We start from the raw sequence: 16291 nt of genomic DNA on the forward strand, positions 1-16291 counted from the left end.
TGTTTTAGATCAATCTGAAGATGATCATTACGATTGAAACCATTCATTGAGGAAAACAAATACTTGCGATTGCAGACTTGTTGTTTTTACATATGGTTTACATGAATTATAAATTTAGAATTTTTCATTAAGTAAAATGTTTCTACATAAACTATGCATACTGTTACCATTACCAACATGTAAATTATACACTGAATAATAAGATTCAGAAACACAGTTTGGAAAAGAATTTGGAGCTGTCATGTATATGTGGTATACCATAAATATTAAGAATGTGAAAGACAGCAGAGTACAAAAAGACTGGAATTTATGTTAGCAGACGTATTATAGCAAACGGAGTTATTCCATCTTGGTACACTTCAGTAGGTAAAGCAGATGGCAGGATTTGAATCATTGGTGGGATATTGGGAAAAGGCTGTAGGAACACTATCGTCAACAAATAAAACACATACATGAATTAGTGATATGACAATCTTCACTTTTGCTACACTCAGCCAGAAATCACGAGTGAAGACATTAGCCCATTAGTATGAACAGAAAGATCAAAGAGCATCCCAGGTTAAGGAAACACTGCACTTACCACATATTAACAAGGTCTACAATGTCACTCACCCCCTCCACCCCTCCCCTCTCCCTCCCCCTGCCCCACCCGCCAGGGGGCACTGGGGAAAAATGGGAATTTGAGCTTGAATATGTGGACTGCTCATATGTGATGGTTGGGTGTGATAGACAAGGAAATATAATATGTGACACAGCTGATTGTGGGGAGCAGAGGTTGGAAATTGTGACTTGGGTAGGAGACAGTTGGAGACGAGTGTGATGTAGTTGTTCCCCAAGTGTCACTGTAGTGCCATATGAAGTTGGTGGTAAATCTGGGTGGGCTTAACCCACTTGACAGAGTTTGGCGCATTTGCTGTTTTGGACAATATCCGTTGTGTGTTCCCCTCACCGTAGAATTGGAAAGGGTCCAGAGCAAGGAGGTTGCAGCGGTGGATGGATGAGATCCATGTTAAACATGACATGATAGTAGTCTGCTGGCACTCTTCGCATGAGAAACTGGGTGTGACCTATGGTGCAATGCAGAAGGGCACTGCACCTGCAGATATTATACCAGATAGGGAATCTGTGACTCACCTGGCGGAGTTGAGGGTATGAGGAAGTCTATTATGATCCTCAGAGGTTCACTTTAGACTGTTTATGTTGATGAGGGACTAAGGCCTATTTTGAAGGTCATTCATGATCCTAGGAGAACCAGTGGCAATGCTTGAGTCCAAGAATTTTTGTGGCCATTAGGGCAGCCTTTAAACTATTGTCCCATCACTCAGTCATGCAATTTCTTGTCAGGTGGTAGTCTGTGATACAATGGCGGTGGAAACCACACAGTTCTGACAGTTCTTTGAAAAGGTTGACTTAAACTGTCACCCTTGGTCTGCAGTTATGTGGAGAGGATACCAAAACATACCAACCGGATCTTGACAAACAAACTAACGGTCATCGCAGCAGATATATCCTTGATCAGAACAGCCTTTGCTGACTGTGTACATCTATCCCCCACCATGAATGTATATCTGTAGCCAGATGGGGGAAGAGGGAAAACTACGTCAATGTGGATGTGCATGAATCTCATTATTGATGTTGGAACATATCCTACATTTGTGTGCACATGATATTCAATCTTGCTGCATTGAAAATGTATGTGCACATGAATTGAGGCACTTGCATCTTTCCTAACTGAAGGCCATAAAAATCAATCAACTATTTGTTTGTCTGTGGCCTTGACTCCAGGGTGCAGCAGGTTGAGGACACTGTCAAAAGCTATTTATCGAAAGAGAGGCATGATGTAAGGCCTCAGTTTGTTTCAAGATACATCACACCATATGCTTACCATGGTGTCATGAACATCCAACAGTTGGAGGTATAGGCTGATGTTGGAGTCATGCAATAACAGTTGAAGTTGTCGATCTGTAGACTGAGCAGTGGTGAGGTCATTGTAATTCAAAACAGGTGTTAGGCTGCTGATATGAGAAAAATAGTTGGCTATAATTTTATTGGCGCCATGAATGCGGCAGACATCCATTGTAAGTTGCCAGATGTATTTGATGTGTCTGAATTGGCATGGAGAGCACTTGTCACTGATCTTTTGGTATGCCGACATGATGGTTTTGTGGTCAGTGTAAATGGTAACAGTGGGCAGAAATGTTAGATACTCTCATAAATTGCTAAAAGCTCCCTGTCATAAGTGCTCTGATGTGTTTGGCTGGGTTGCACTTTTTTGGAAAAGAGACTCAGAGGTTGCCAGTGTCCATTCACTTTTTGATGTAGTGCTGATAGCATACTGACTGGCATTAACAGTCGAAGCTCAGTGTACCCTAGGAGTGGCATGAGCGAGCACCATAGCATCAGCAGGGCTTTCTTACAAGTCATTGAAAGTTTCTATCTCTGGTGTCCAATAGAGGGGGTGTTTGCCTGTTTTGTTGTGGCCAGCCAGTGCATTTGTGTTGCAGTGGTTCCAGGGAAGTGGGATCAATAAAAATTAACCATGCTGAGGAAACACTTCAGTTTTTGGTAATTCTGCAGCCATGGCCAGGCACAAAGAGTAGCCAACATCCCAGGTAAGGGTGTGAAGCCATGTGCCGACACTTTACAGCTGAGGAAGGTTACCACAGGTTCACTAATGAAGCACTTGTCCTTGTTGAGAGTAATTTCATAGTCAGTTAACCTCTGTCACTCTAACCTTAGGTATGTCATTGTTTTCCTTTGAAATCTGCTTATATGCTTCTTGGCAGTGCAACACACTAAAAATGGTCACACTCACCAGAATACTGGTTAAATCCCGGATGTTTGATATTGGTATCTGGGACTGTTTGGGCATTCACCACACGATAATCATTACAGGGATGCTCTGAACCATTCTTCGTGCGTACTAGACGGAATGGTGAGCACCAAGGACTGTGTGAATGGTGTGTGATTCAGACATGTAACACCTCTTTGAAAATAATTTTGGTCTCATGGAAACAGGCAGACCATGGGTGGTACAAATACCATGTTACATTGTGTGTGTGTGTGTGTGTGTGTGTGTGTGTGTGTGTGTGTGTGTGTGTGTGTGTGTGTTGTTTGTTTGGTGACACCTCATGGCTTCACCATTTGCTGTGTATCTTAAGCATTTCCAATGTTTTGCAGGTCACTTATGGTTCACATACTATGACCTTCAGAATACCTTCAAACACACTATTTTCTGTACATAGCCTAGTAATTTTGTGCTTGACAGTCATGTAATCATCTTCAGTGTTACTAGCTCTGAAACAAACTTGTGATGGTAGAACTCTCACTGGCCCATTTCATTGTCCAGTACAGAAGTGTTTTAATTTATCCACCCTGTGAGAGTTGTGTGTTATCAAATGAGCCTTTACACCAAGAATAGTGCAACCATTGATGGAATGCATCAGGCAAGCATTCTGTAAATATACAGTTGAAGCAGCCTGCGGAGAAAGTCATCATCATCAGTTATCTGCTATATTAGCAGTTCCTTTGCCTCTCCATTTTCTGCAATCCATTGCTTCCTTCTTAAGGCTGCTGTATGTTGTATCGTCCATCATGTCATCCAGTATCTGGAATCTCTTCCTTCCTTGCATACTTTTCCCTTCTACATAACCTTCTAAAACTGTTTTTATCAGTCCGTCATTCTTTCTTAATATATGCCCAATCCAATTTCTTTTTCTTCTCTGTATTACATCTAGTAACTGTCTTTTCTCTCCCACTCTTCTCAGTACCTCTTCATTTTTTACTCTGTCCATCCAATTTATTCTTTCCATCTTCCACCATGTCTAGATCTCAAAAGCCTCCAGCCTTTCTCTGTCTTTTTTCCTCATAGTCCATGTTTCAGCACCATATAGGAGAACACTCCATACAAGACATTTTATGAGTCTCTTTCTTAGTTCTCTGTCCAGACCGCTGCAGAAGGTTCTCCTTATAAAACGCCTCTTTTGCCATTGCTATCCTTGTTTTAATTTCTGTGGTGCACTTCCAGTCGGTGTCTATCCTGCTTCCAAGATAATTAAAATTTTGCACCTGTTCTAGTGTTTCTCCATTCAGCATAATTTTTATTTCCTTATTTCCTCCTAGTGCCAATACTTATGTTTTATTTGTGCTAATTTTCATTCCATATTTTTTTCCATTAGTTGCAATGGTGTCCACCAAATCCTGTAATTTTTTTTCCCCTGTGGCTAGAAGGACCATGTCATCAGCAAATCTCAAACACCCTACTCTTCTTCCTCCAATTTATACTCCTTTGTCATCTAATGAACACTGGTCAAACATATTTCCCAAGTAGAGGTCGAAAAGAGTAGGTGATAAACAGCATCCCTGTCTTATTCCTTTTCCTAGTCTGACCAAGTTTGTACTTTCTCCTCTCACTTTAACTGAAACTTTTTGATTAAGATATAATGAGTTTATAAGTCTTCTGGTTTTCCAGTCCACTCTCTTTTCCCTCATTATAGTCGCCACCTTGTCCCAAACCACATTGTCAAATGCCTTTTCTAGATCGATGAAGCACATATATATGTCTCTTCCTTTTTCATTAAACCTTTCTCCCAAGATTCGTAGGAGCCCTATTGCATCTCTGGTGCCCATATTCTGTCTAAAGCCAAACTGTTCCTCGCCAAGATTCTCCTCCATTACTTTTTCAAGTCTTTTATTAATTATTCTTAACATCACTTTGGCTGCATGTGAAATGAGGCTGATTGTCCTCTGCTCGCTGCATTTCTTGGTTCCTTGTTTTTTCGGTAATGGAATCATTACTGTTATCAGAAAGTCCTCAGGCCATTCACCACTGTCATATATTTTATTACATTACCACAATATTTCTCTTATTCCATCGTGGTTCAAGCTTTTTAGTATTTCTCCCGGTATTGTATCTGTACCTACCGCTTTGCCATTTTTCATTGCAGCTATGGCAGACTTTACTTCTTCCATTATGATGGTCGGTCCTTTCTCGTCATCACTTCCACTGTTGTGTGATTCAAGTTCCAGAGTTTCTGGTTTGCTATTTGTGTCATATAGCTCTTTTATATATTCTTTCCATCTCTGGAGGGCATCGTCATGATCTTTATGCACTACCTCTTCGTCTTTACTCAAAATTTCCATAGTAGCACTTCCTGCTCTGTTTTGTTTCCATGTCGTAGTCTTTACTCTGTTGTTTAGTAAGTTGTATCTTCCCTTCCTGTCCAGTTCTTCAATTTCATCACATTCCTCTTTTAGACTGCTGAGAAAGTGTGTAACCAAAATTGGTTGTGCATTGTCAGTTAACATGCAAGGACCCATGTAAGTCTGATGTGAAACACCAAAGTCTTGTGACGATACATGCATATAACAAAATTGTTGGCTGCCATTAAAGGCATCGTACTGAGTTGCTTGACATCAGGATAGTATGTGGCCAGCAGTGTGCTGACGTCTGTGCCCATGTAGATTAAAAACACCAAGCCTGAAGAATAGTCAGTGACTGACTGTCTCAGTGACGACGTAGAGTGTAGTTATGCTGGAGGTGACAGTGTTCCAGCTGGCAGTAGAATGTGTAATTCTATGTGGCTTGTGTATCTAAAAGCATCACAGGTCCTCTGGGGTAGGCACTATACATGATTGTTACTATCTGTTGCACCTAAACCAGATCGCGTTTGGCTTTTGGGTATGAACATGGTTTCATGCACTTCATAACTTTATGATCAAAATGTCTGTGAAACCAGAAAATGCCTGCCCAAATTAGCTCATAACTACAAGACTCAAGAATAAGCATGTGGTATGTATGCGCTCTGTCTGCAGCTATGGTTTGTAGTTACAATGTCTCTAACTGCTTAGCCAATTTATTGACAGTGGCCTGGAGGGTTCGGAGGTCCTCAGGTATGCTAACAGTTGTCGAGCAGAGGTAGCATCACAGTAAAGCATTGATTCATCAGACTGGTCCAGCATGGTTTGGCTGTCTTCAGTAGAAACAACATTTGTTGCGATGGCCACTTTGGCACATGAGACGAATATGGTGTGCACTCTAAGCAACTTGAAGCAGTTTGCATAATAGCTTTCATTCAAGAACAATTAAGGTTAGCTGAACTTGTGATATCAGTTGTCAGATGTGTAGTAGAAGTGCATCCAAAATGATACATCAATCATTCTGACCAAATGTCTCCAGAATTCAGATGGTGTCTTATCATCATACTTCTTATACTAAGAATCTGCATGAGCATTTGAAGTGTTGGTTTTGTGCAATGTGAGACCAGTGCCATTTTGAGAGTGTTGTAGGCATGTTGGAGAGAGGTATAAGATAATATCTGACATCAAAGAGGTCACTCACTGTTCGAGGTTTCTGATTGCTAAAGTTAACTTTTCGGGTTCATCACAGACTTGGTGGACAAAAATATTTTCTGTGATTACAAAACATATATCTGATTGGTTGGGCATACATGGCAGAGCCTGTAATTGTAAACATAATATGGGAGGATCATGAAAGCTGACAGAAAGTCTTTTGCTCTTGTGGGTGGTACTGACGCGGGTTGAGCAACCAGCACCAATAGCATGTTCATGTGGGTTTAATGTAACTTGACAGTGCAGTGTGGCTGTGAGAGGCATTGATCAGTGCTTGCATCAGTGTAACTGGTGATGACAAAACCGGCATGGGTATTAGCACATTGCTCCAAGTTCGTTCAGCATGTGGTGTGGAATCCAGTGGTTGAAATACAGGAGAAGGCCATTGCAGAACTTCAGTTTCATGTTTAATGTACTGGATGGCACTTTCAATGGCATGCAGTAGATTATTCGTGTTGCCCATAAAGAAATTTATCCGTGTGAACCATGGCAAATAACCTATTCGCAAGAACACAATTTCTTCTTCGGGGGCACAAATTATATAGGAATGTTACTGTCTACATATAAAACACATACACACATTATTTGTATGACAATATTCTCTTTTATTAATCAGCCACAAATCACAAACCAAACACATTTGCAAGCCAATGAGCACAGAAAGATCAAAGAGCATCTCAGAATTAAAGAAACACTGCATTTGACACATATCAATTACTCAGTTATGTCACTCCCATAAGGCAATCAATATACAAAAGATTTGGGTTGTAAAATATTTACAAAACACAGTTTACTACATTGTTCAAGTGTGTGAAAGCTGTATCAAATAGAACTAACAGGGGGTATTTAAAGTATACAATGAAGGTTTGTTTGACCGGTGGTAATGTAACATGGAGAAGCTGAATACTTCAGGTGGCAGATGCTTGACGATAGACGTCAACTATGCTGCAAAAGCCTGCTTGTGATGTTTCAAGAATCAGTATTGATTGAGGAATGTAGGAATACATTAACCCAATAAGTATCACTTCCATAGGGACTGCCTAGACGAGATTAGATACCTGTACAGAGGATTTTTAGTGAACAAGTGACTACAATATGTATGACAGCATGTTTCTGGCTTAAATATTACATTTGCTGCTTTTTTAGGTCTGGTTAGATGGACTGAGGAAAATCACACACAATGTGAAAGCAGACAACATATGCCCAATGATGTGCTTAAAGAAACAGTAAGTTTTTCCAATGTAAACTACAGATTTTTGCATGCTAGCCATTAAAATTTTACTAACTTTCTAATAGCTTTTCTTCAGAATGATTAAGACATAATATGAACACTAATATTCTTTGTTATTTAATTTATTTCACAAGATTAAAACTTTTGGTGTTTTTGTGCTTATTTATTTGTGTTAGTACTGTAATAAACTGTACTCTCTGCAACAACTGATTCTTCTGTTATAAAATATGGTGATTCTGCCATTGCTCAAGTAAATATGACTAGTTGTAGGTGTGGATTTATTAAAGAAAAGGAGATGCATTTTGATTCTTTTCAGAGGTTCCTTATTCACCTCATGTGTGTTTTTGATGTAGCTGCATCATCTTCAGCTGAAAAACCTTCTAGCCAGGTGAGCTGGTGACTGACTTCTGAGTTTGAAAACATGTTTACTAATCCATAGAGATTTCAAAAACACATGGAAGGTTTTCAACTGAAATAATGAAGAGGTAGTTTCAGATTCATATCCAATAATGATGTAATTCACAGGTGTATAGTGTACAGCATCCCATAAAACTGTGCTTACAACAAAAAGGGTCTCTTTTGTGTGCTTTTTGCAACAGGTTGATGATGTTGATGAGAATCAGGGAGACTACAGCAACCCCTTTGTCTTCTACTTTGACTGGTTTGTGATTCTGTTGAGTTAAATAATGTGTATACCTATTGTCTTCCTCAGGTGCTGCAAATATTGTTGTTATGTGTATTCACTGTCTGGACATCAGTACACATAGTAATGCAGCTCACAGCACCTGATGAAGATAACTTGGTTGATTGTTGAAACACACTGCATAAAATGGAAATAGCAACTCAGCTGTGCACCCAAAATCACACTGTTAACCAAGCATAGTGAGGAAATCCGAAAGGCGAGAATCACTCACTCACTCACTTTTAACCATTCAGTCATAATGGAATGATTCGGTGAAGCCTACAATTATAATGAAGCTGCCTTAGAAACAAAGAGTGTAAAGGATTTTTATTTCACCTGTAAATGTTACTAGAGGTCATATGGTGTGGCATCTTTACAACTTATTTCAGTCTACTATAGAGACAACCTATGCTGCATGAATTCATCCTAAAGACTTTTTTTCTTATCATTTCATTTCCTCTGCCAAAAAGTATATGTCTCATGCTTCAGCTGGATGCGTCTTCGGTTGCTTGTGAATCCCAAGGGCAAAGTTCCTGTTAGAGTTGTAGCCAAAACTTTTGCATCTGGACAAACAGAGAAGCTGGTCTACAAAAGTCTATCTGAGCTGGGTCTGCCCCACAGAAAAGTAGGTTACCTTATTTGATAATGACATGTTTTAATGCATATTTTTCTATTCTTGAAGGTTATGTCTTTGCTTACGAATGAGCTCAGTAGAATAAACATTGTATTTGTAATTTTACAACAATGGAAAATCCAGACTGGAATGTAACAATATTTGTAATTTGTTTTAAATTTACAGCATGCTTCAATTGATGCGGCAGATTTCACATTTAACAAGTTTTATGCACTGTACCACAAGATCTGTCCAAGAACCGACATTGAAGAACTTTTCCAATCAATGTGAGTATGGTACATTGATTTAGTGCTTACAGATAGCAGTATTCATACTAATGTCACACAGTTGTCACTAGTACATGTTCCAGCAATCTTAAAGTTATCTGACAGATGCTATTTAAAAAATCTGCAAGCAACAAATTATTTTAGATTTTCATTAATCAACCCTTGAAACAATACAGTTGTGAGACCCTCACAAATCTGCATATGTTGCCGAATTGTTGCCCTTCTCTCATACACATACAGCAACTCTATCAAATCTGTCAGTCACTGCCTGTCTCCATCCCCTCGGTGTCATGTCATGCAGACTTTTAAAACTTTTTTTTATATTCTCCTCCTCTACAATATGCCTTTCTGCCTTGTCCTCATTGTCACTGTTTTTATTTATTTTATTTACAAAGATTCTTCATAAAAATATGCAGTTCTTAATGGTAAGCTTAATTAACATAAAAACGTTAAACTTCCTCAGTGTCCAAACAAATGGAACTAAATGGAACTTTTTTTCAAGAAAAGTCATTCCTAGTGCTCCCCCCCCCCCCCCTCTCTCTCTCACTCAGACTCTCACTCTCACTCTCACTTACTCACTCACTTACTCATTCACTCACTCACCTCTCCCCTCTCAGCCCCCCCCCCCCCCCCTTGCCTTGCCTCCACCCTCTTTTTCCCTCAGCATTATTCAAAAACTGGTTCTCTTTTCCCCTTTGAAAACACTTTGTTAATGAGTTTTAAGCAGGTTGACAACATTGATAGGTGCTGCTATAGAAGCATTATCTTAAATTATTCCTACTGAGTGTTGATATAAGCTAATGTCTCAACTCAAATAGTACTACACACACAAAAGAGCAATTTCTATTCCCTTATTTCTGGTCATGTATATCATACGTTTCTTATATTTCACTCATATATATCAACATGTATATCGATAAATTCCTTAAAATACTTCCTTTACATAACTTACTACATTTTATATTTACCAACAAGTTTTCCCCTGCCACGGTTGATCACTGGCATCAGACCTTGTAATGTTATATATATAGTATGGCTGAAGAGTATGGAGCTACACAGAAATCAGAACCTGGAAACAACACTGCTGCTGCTTGGAGCCCCGTATCGCCAAATAAACATTCCCAAATAATACCACACTAGTGAAACTTCTGATGTCTTGTTTATAAGTAGACTGCACCACTTGTTTCAACTAGACTGCACACCATATGTCACATTAGAGGAACCATACTTCATAGTCCTAAGTGTTTCCTGGGTTTTGGGTATGCTGACTGATATGCCTCATCAGCCATGTGTAACAAATTGTTATTGTTCCGATGTAATAACAAGTGCCGGCACAGTGATGGTGAACGGAAGTTATTGAAAATCAGAATGTTCTTGAGTTCACATCACAGGTAATTGTCATTACACATTTTAGATCCGAAAAACTTTTGCTTGGGTTCATGAGTTACCCCAAAAGGTAATCCTGCAGGGTATTATGGAGTGAAAGTAAGCAAAATATGGTAGCTTTTTTTTTTATTTTTAATATCAGCTCTGTCTCACAACATTCACAGTGTAAAAAGAAATTGGTTTAGGTGCCTCAGGGGTTCTGTTATATGCTTCTGGTTGAACGTATTATCAAGCAGTAATTCCAACAATTTAATGCGTCAACTTCTTCTGACTGGTTGTTTGGTATTGTAGCCATATATTGGTGTGAAACCTCTTAAAAATTATGAACTGTATAAAGTGTGTTTTTTCAAAGTTTAGTGACAAAGAATTGTCTAGGAACCATTATGTCTAGGAATGATATCCATGAAAATTTCATTGGCCGATCTTTGTAAGGCTTTACATGATTTGTTGTTTATTGCAATATTTGTATCATCTGCAAACAGAACAAACTAGACAGTGCCACTGATGAAAGGACACTGATATGAATAGGAAAAAGTGAAGGCCCTAAAATGGAATATTTTAGAACATCAAATGTAATTCATTCTCAGGTGGATGTTGGCTGATAGCTTAATACATGTCTCTTTCCTTTTTTAACACTCTTTGTTTCCTGTCAGGGTTATAGGAGTTGAACCATTTTGTTGCATTTCCTGCTACACAATAATATTCTAATTTACTTGAAAGTATATTGTGATTTACACAGTCAAATGCCTTTGATAGATCACTAAATATACAAGTGGTCTGTAATTTATTGTGTAACAAATTAAGTAAATTTTCATTGTGTATGCAGACACGTTTCTCAATATCAGAGCCCTTGAGCAATATGAACTGTGACTGTGACAATATGTTATGCTACAAGATGATTAAAAAGCCAACTATATACTACCTTTTTTTAAAAATGTTGAGAATTCTCGAGAAAGTGAAACTTAACACTTTAAGGTCTGGGACTTAGTATGACATTCTAGCACATCAGACTGGGGTTTTTTGTCATTTTTCAAAAAAATCATAGTTCAGGAATGGTTACAGATAAATCATTGCAGTTTTTTCTGTTTTACTACTGTACTTTAAACTTTAAAGTGAAATACCATATCATAGTTACCAACTTCACTTAAATTTGCTCTGACATCAAAAGTTTGTAGCTGAAACGAGGAAAATAAGAGTTTTATGGTAGGATTTATTGTAGGTAGAAAGAATATTGCACTTGTTTATGTTTTATAAAAACAACGGAAACGTATTTATTACAAAAATCACAATACACAGCTAAATTACATTACTATTTTTTTTATAAATTATTTCTACACATAATTGGCTTTCATGTGAAATAGTTAAAGCATTCTTGGATGCACAGCACAACATCACACATTGGATAATAGTCCGCCATAGAGAGAGGTTGAAAGTAATTACCATTCCAAAATTTGTGATCTATTGTACACGTTTCCTGTTGAGACGTCATTTCAATATCATTGTGAAGCTATTCCTTTGTATATAAATAAGTCAAATGTACAACTGGATAAACTGTATTATCATTAGAAGTCAAGATATATTACATGAAATATACATAGCAAACATGTACAAGCAGCCTACTATTTTATGTTTCAACATGCCACAAAGTCGAAATTCTAGTAAATATGTTATAATTATCGGCAATATCTCTGTCATCTTCAGAATTGTCACAAAATGCTCCTTCAGACTCTGAATCATTGAATAGAACATCCAAAAATTCTTCATGTGTAAGCGATATCAGTATGTGACATCTTGCCGGCACTGATTACATGTGGATGTGTCAGAATCTAGAGACACAAACATTTCTCTTGTTGGTGCTGCTATCTAGTGGATTTTTTGCATAACTAAACCATCAAGCCGCATAACAAAACACACAAACTGCGAGTATAACCCGTAGTTTTTTTTCTATGTATTTTTATTACGTTTATTACTGTCATGTCGCTTCTCAGCAACGCCTAGTGCAGGGACTGCGAGCATAGCTCGCAGCTAGACCGCAAAATGTTAACACATCTATACTGCAAGTAGTTTATTAATTTTAGTTATTAATCTCAAATACTTTGATGCAATAAGGATAGCTAGGCTTTCACAGTGGCTGAGATAAAATTTGTGGAAATAAAATTTCTGCTGATTGCTGAAAATGCTGATGCAGCATGCCAGAATTATGCTGTCTAGTTTCTTTCTCAAACTGAAATTTTGTTTCAATCCAGGTCTCTCTCAAAATCTTATTTACTTCTGTCCTCCATATCCTAAAAAAGTTCTGCTCTGTAACCTCTGGTACTGTGCTACTCATGACAGTTCCACCCGTCTTTAAGTTTTCTGCTATTAGCCCAGCCAGTTTATCCTTCCATTTCCTGTTGAGGAGAAAGCCATGCCTAGTATAATCCCAGGAATCAACAAGAATTGCGCCAATATGTGATCCTGTAGCTAAAATTAGCAGCTTTCCAACATCAAATTAACTCTCCCAACAAAACAGTTCAAATGACATTGGTCATATCATCCCAGAAAAGATACAAAGTCAACTTTAGCTTGTCTCAATGCTGATGAAATTTTTACAAGTCACATACTATATTGTACCCAGTCTCTCTGTCAGTACTGTTATCCAGCCCACCCAGCATAACAACTGTGTCTTGCTTGATGAAGTCTTTACACAGTGATAATAAATCCTCTGTCACCTACCTCAGGCCAGTACTACTCCATCCACAGGCCCTTGCCTTATCAGCTTCTGCTGACGACGTCACTGAATCTCTGAATGTGGATGGAGGGTTGAGGGTTTAGCACATCACTCTCCTGGACACTGTCAGTTCTTGTGACCTGGGGTTGCTACTGTTACGACTCGCCGATCTTTCAAAGTGCCGCCATGCAGTTACGCGCATCCTCTACGTGCGGCACTGTCTGCCAGTCATGCAGCAGCAGCGCCACCTAAGCGGCCAGCCAGCCAGCGGCCGCTAGACTTGGACTCAGTTATGATTTGACTGTTTAAGTGTACACACGTCTTACTCTGTTTACTTGATCTGTGACTTTCATGTATTGCGTCTTCCTCTAAATATATGAGTTCAACTTGAAGTTATAACAATTAGCAACGAGAATGGGATTTTTCTTTTCCATCGTTGACCCACATGTTTCCTTGGCCACTTTAGATTACTATTGCAAGGTCTCATAGAACAGCAAATGCTTCTCACAAATGCGATTCGTGATTTTGTCGCAGCATCAAATGTGGAGCTTCTCTCGTCGTTGTCTCTACCTACTTTTCCTCCTTACAACGAGATGGCGGAAGACTGGTCTGATTACGAAAAATGTCTTCGACAGCACTTATTGGCATTTCATGTCGCGGGTGAACAAACATGTAAGTCTCTGTTCCTTTCATGGATTCCACCTCAAATGTATTGGTTGTTGTCACAATTGGCTCCTTTGAAAGATCCTGCATCTTTTTCCTTTGATGAAATGTGCTCACTTCTGTCCGTCTATTTTCAAAAGCAAACGCATGTGGTAGCCTCTCGTGTTGCCTTTGATCGTTGTCAAAAACAACTGATTCAATCCTATTGCCCTTGGGCTGCTGAGCATCACGGCCTCAGTAGAAAGTGTCAATTTGTTACTGAAGTTCGAAAAGAATCCTACACCGATTCCATGGTAAGGGATGCTGTTATCAGATTGGTGCCCGACAAAGAAGTTAGGCAACGTGCCCTTCAGTTGGCAAATCCGACTGTAGATGAAGTCCTATCCATTGCTCAGTCTTTTGACATTTCTCGTGCCGCTGGAGCGCAAATAGAGGCATGGGGCGATGTCGGGGAAATACAACCTTTCGATGCTGATGAAGCGTGTGAAGCGCAGCCTTGGCCTAACCGTAAACAAACCTCTAAGAAACTGCAGCAAAACCCACGGCAACTTCCTTCATGTGCGCGGTGTTTTACAAAACATTCACAAGGAGATTGTCCACAACATTGGGCCGTGTGTCACAAATGCAAAAAAAAAGGGTTATGTGTCATCCATTTGCAAATCCGACCGCATATAAGATGTTCATAAACATGACGTTGATTCTGATTCTGTGTTGTCTGTCAATTGTACTTCTTCCCTATCGGGGAAGTTATTCCTCACTGTCCAAATACTTGGTCGAGATGTTTGCATGCAGGTGGATACTGATTCCACTGCTACTATCATCAGTTCTCAGACGTATCTTCAGTTGGGTTCTCCAATGCTGTCACCTGTCACTAGGCAATTATGGACTTACAATAAACAGCAGATTTCTCTCTTGGGACAATTTGATGCTGAGGAATCTTACAAATCTGTCATTCGCACTGTTCCCATATTTGTGGTCGACCATAGTAACATGGAGAATCTTTTTGGTTTCGATGTCTTTCGTGATTTTGGGTTCTTCATAGATGACTCTGTCAATATCATCTCTGATGCTATTCCATGTGCTCAATTGGATTCCTTGTGACGACATTTTTGTCCCATTTTTCTCCTGGGTTACGCTGTGCAAACGACTTTGAAGCTCATATCACACTCAAACCCATGGCTCGGCCTAAGTTTTTTCGCACTCGGCCTATTCCTGTGGCCCTTCGTGATCAGGTCAAATGGGAGCTGGATCGTCTCACTGCTTCAGGGGTCTTGCTTCCTGTCACTTCCAGTGAGTGGTCCTCTCCTGTCATTGTCGTTGCTAAGCCAAATGGTGATATTTGTCTCTGTGGCGATTTCAAAGCCACTGTAAATGCTCAATGCCTTATCGACACTTACCCTATGCCTCGACCTGAAGAATTGTTCACTAAACTTGCTGGAGGCCAGTATATTTCTAAACTTGACCTCTCGACGCTGCTTCCCGGCAGTTTCTGGTCCTTAACACGCCTTTCAGCCTCTATCAATATCAATGATTGCCATTTGGGGTTGCCAGCGCCCCTGCTCTCTTTCAGTGATTCTTAGAAGAATTATTGCTCACTGTTCCTAGGTGTATAAATTACCAGGATGACATTGTTGTCACTGGCTGCACCACTGACAAACATCTTCAAAATCTCCGCACACTTTTTCATGTCTTACAGACTGCTGGTCTTAAGTGTAATCTTCAGAAATCACAATTTTTTCAGGCATCTATCATGTACTTGGGGTTTCAACTCTCCCAGGATTGTATTCGTCCACTTCAGCAAACTGTCGCTGCAATCGATGCCCTTTCTCACCTTCCATCTGTTAAGGAACTGCAGGCTTTCTTGGGGAAAATATCATACTGTCACAAGTTTTTACCATCTGCTGCTTCAGTGGCTCAGCCGTTGCATCGTCTGTTGCATAAAAACGTGCCTTTTCAATGGTCTGCGTCATGTGATGCGGCTTTGCGGAAATTGAAGACTATGCTGAAACAGGCTCCGTGCCTGGCTACTTATCAACGTGGCCAACATCTTGTTCTTGCCATGGACGCCTCTCAATATGGGGTTGGTGCAGTCCTTGCGCACCGTTTTTCTGACGGTCTCCAAAACGCTCACAGATGCCCAACGAAAGTATAATCAAATTGAAAAAGAAGCTTTGGCCATTATTTATGCTCTTCATAAGTTTGGTGTTTTTCTCTATGGATCCAAATTTCATCTTTTTATGGATCACAAACCACTTGTGTCCTTGTTTCGTCCATCAGCGTCACTTCCCGACAAGGCTGCACACCGCCTCCAGTGTTGGGCTCTTTACTTGTCTCATTTCAATTATGAGATTCATTTCCAGCTGGCGGC

General features: G+C 39.6%; 1 protein-coding gene across 1 annotated transcript in view; it reads left to right on the plus strand.

Annotated features, from left to right (window-relative positions):
• LOC124804976 (1-phosphatidylinositol 4,5-bisphosphate phosphodiesterase-like) overlaps positions 1-16291 on the plus strand; it is a 543720-nt gene that overhangs the window by 175274 nt on the left and 352155 nt on the right. The window contains exons 5-7 of the mRNA XM_047265367.1: positions 7498-7577; positions 8754-8889; positions 9064-9164. Coding sequence (XP_047121323.1) covers positions 7498-7577; positions 8754-8889; positions 9064-9164 — 317 coding nt within the window. The remainder of the gene's footprint in view (positions 1-7497; positions 7578-8753; positions 8890-9063; positions 9165-16291) is intronic.

The sequence above is a fragment of the Schistocerca piceifrons genome, chromosome 7 (genome assembly GCF_021461385.2).
Source record: "Schistocerca piceifrons isolate TAMUIC-IGC-003096 chromosome 7, iqSchPice1.1, whole genome shotgun sequence".
NCBI lineage: Eukaryota > Metazoa > Arthropoda > Insecta > Orthoptera > Acrididae > Schistocerca > Schistocerca piceifrons.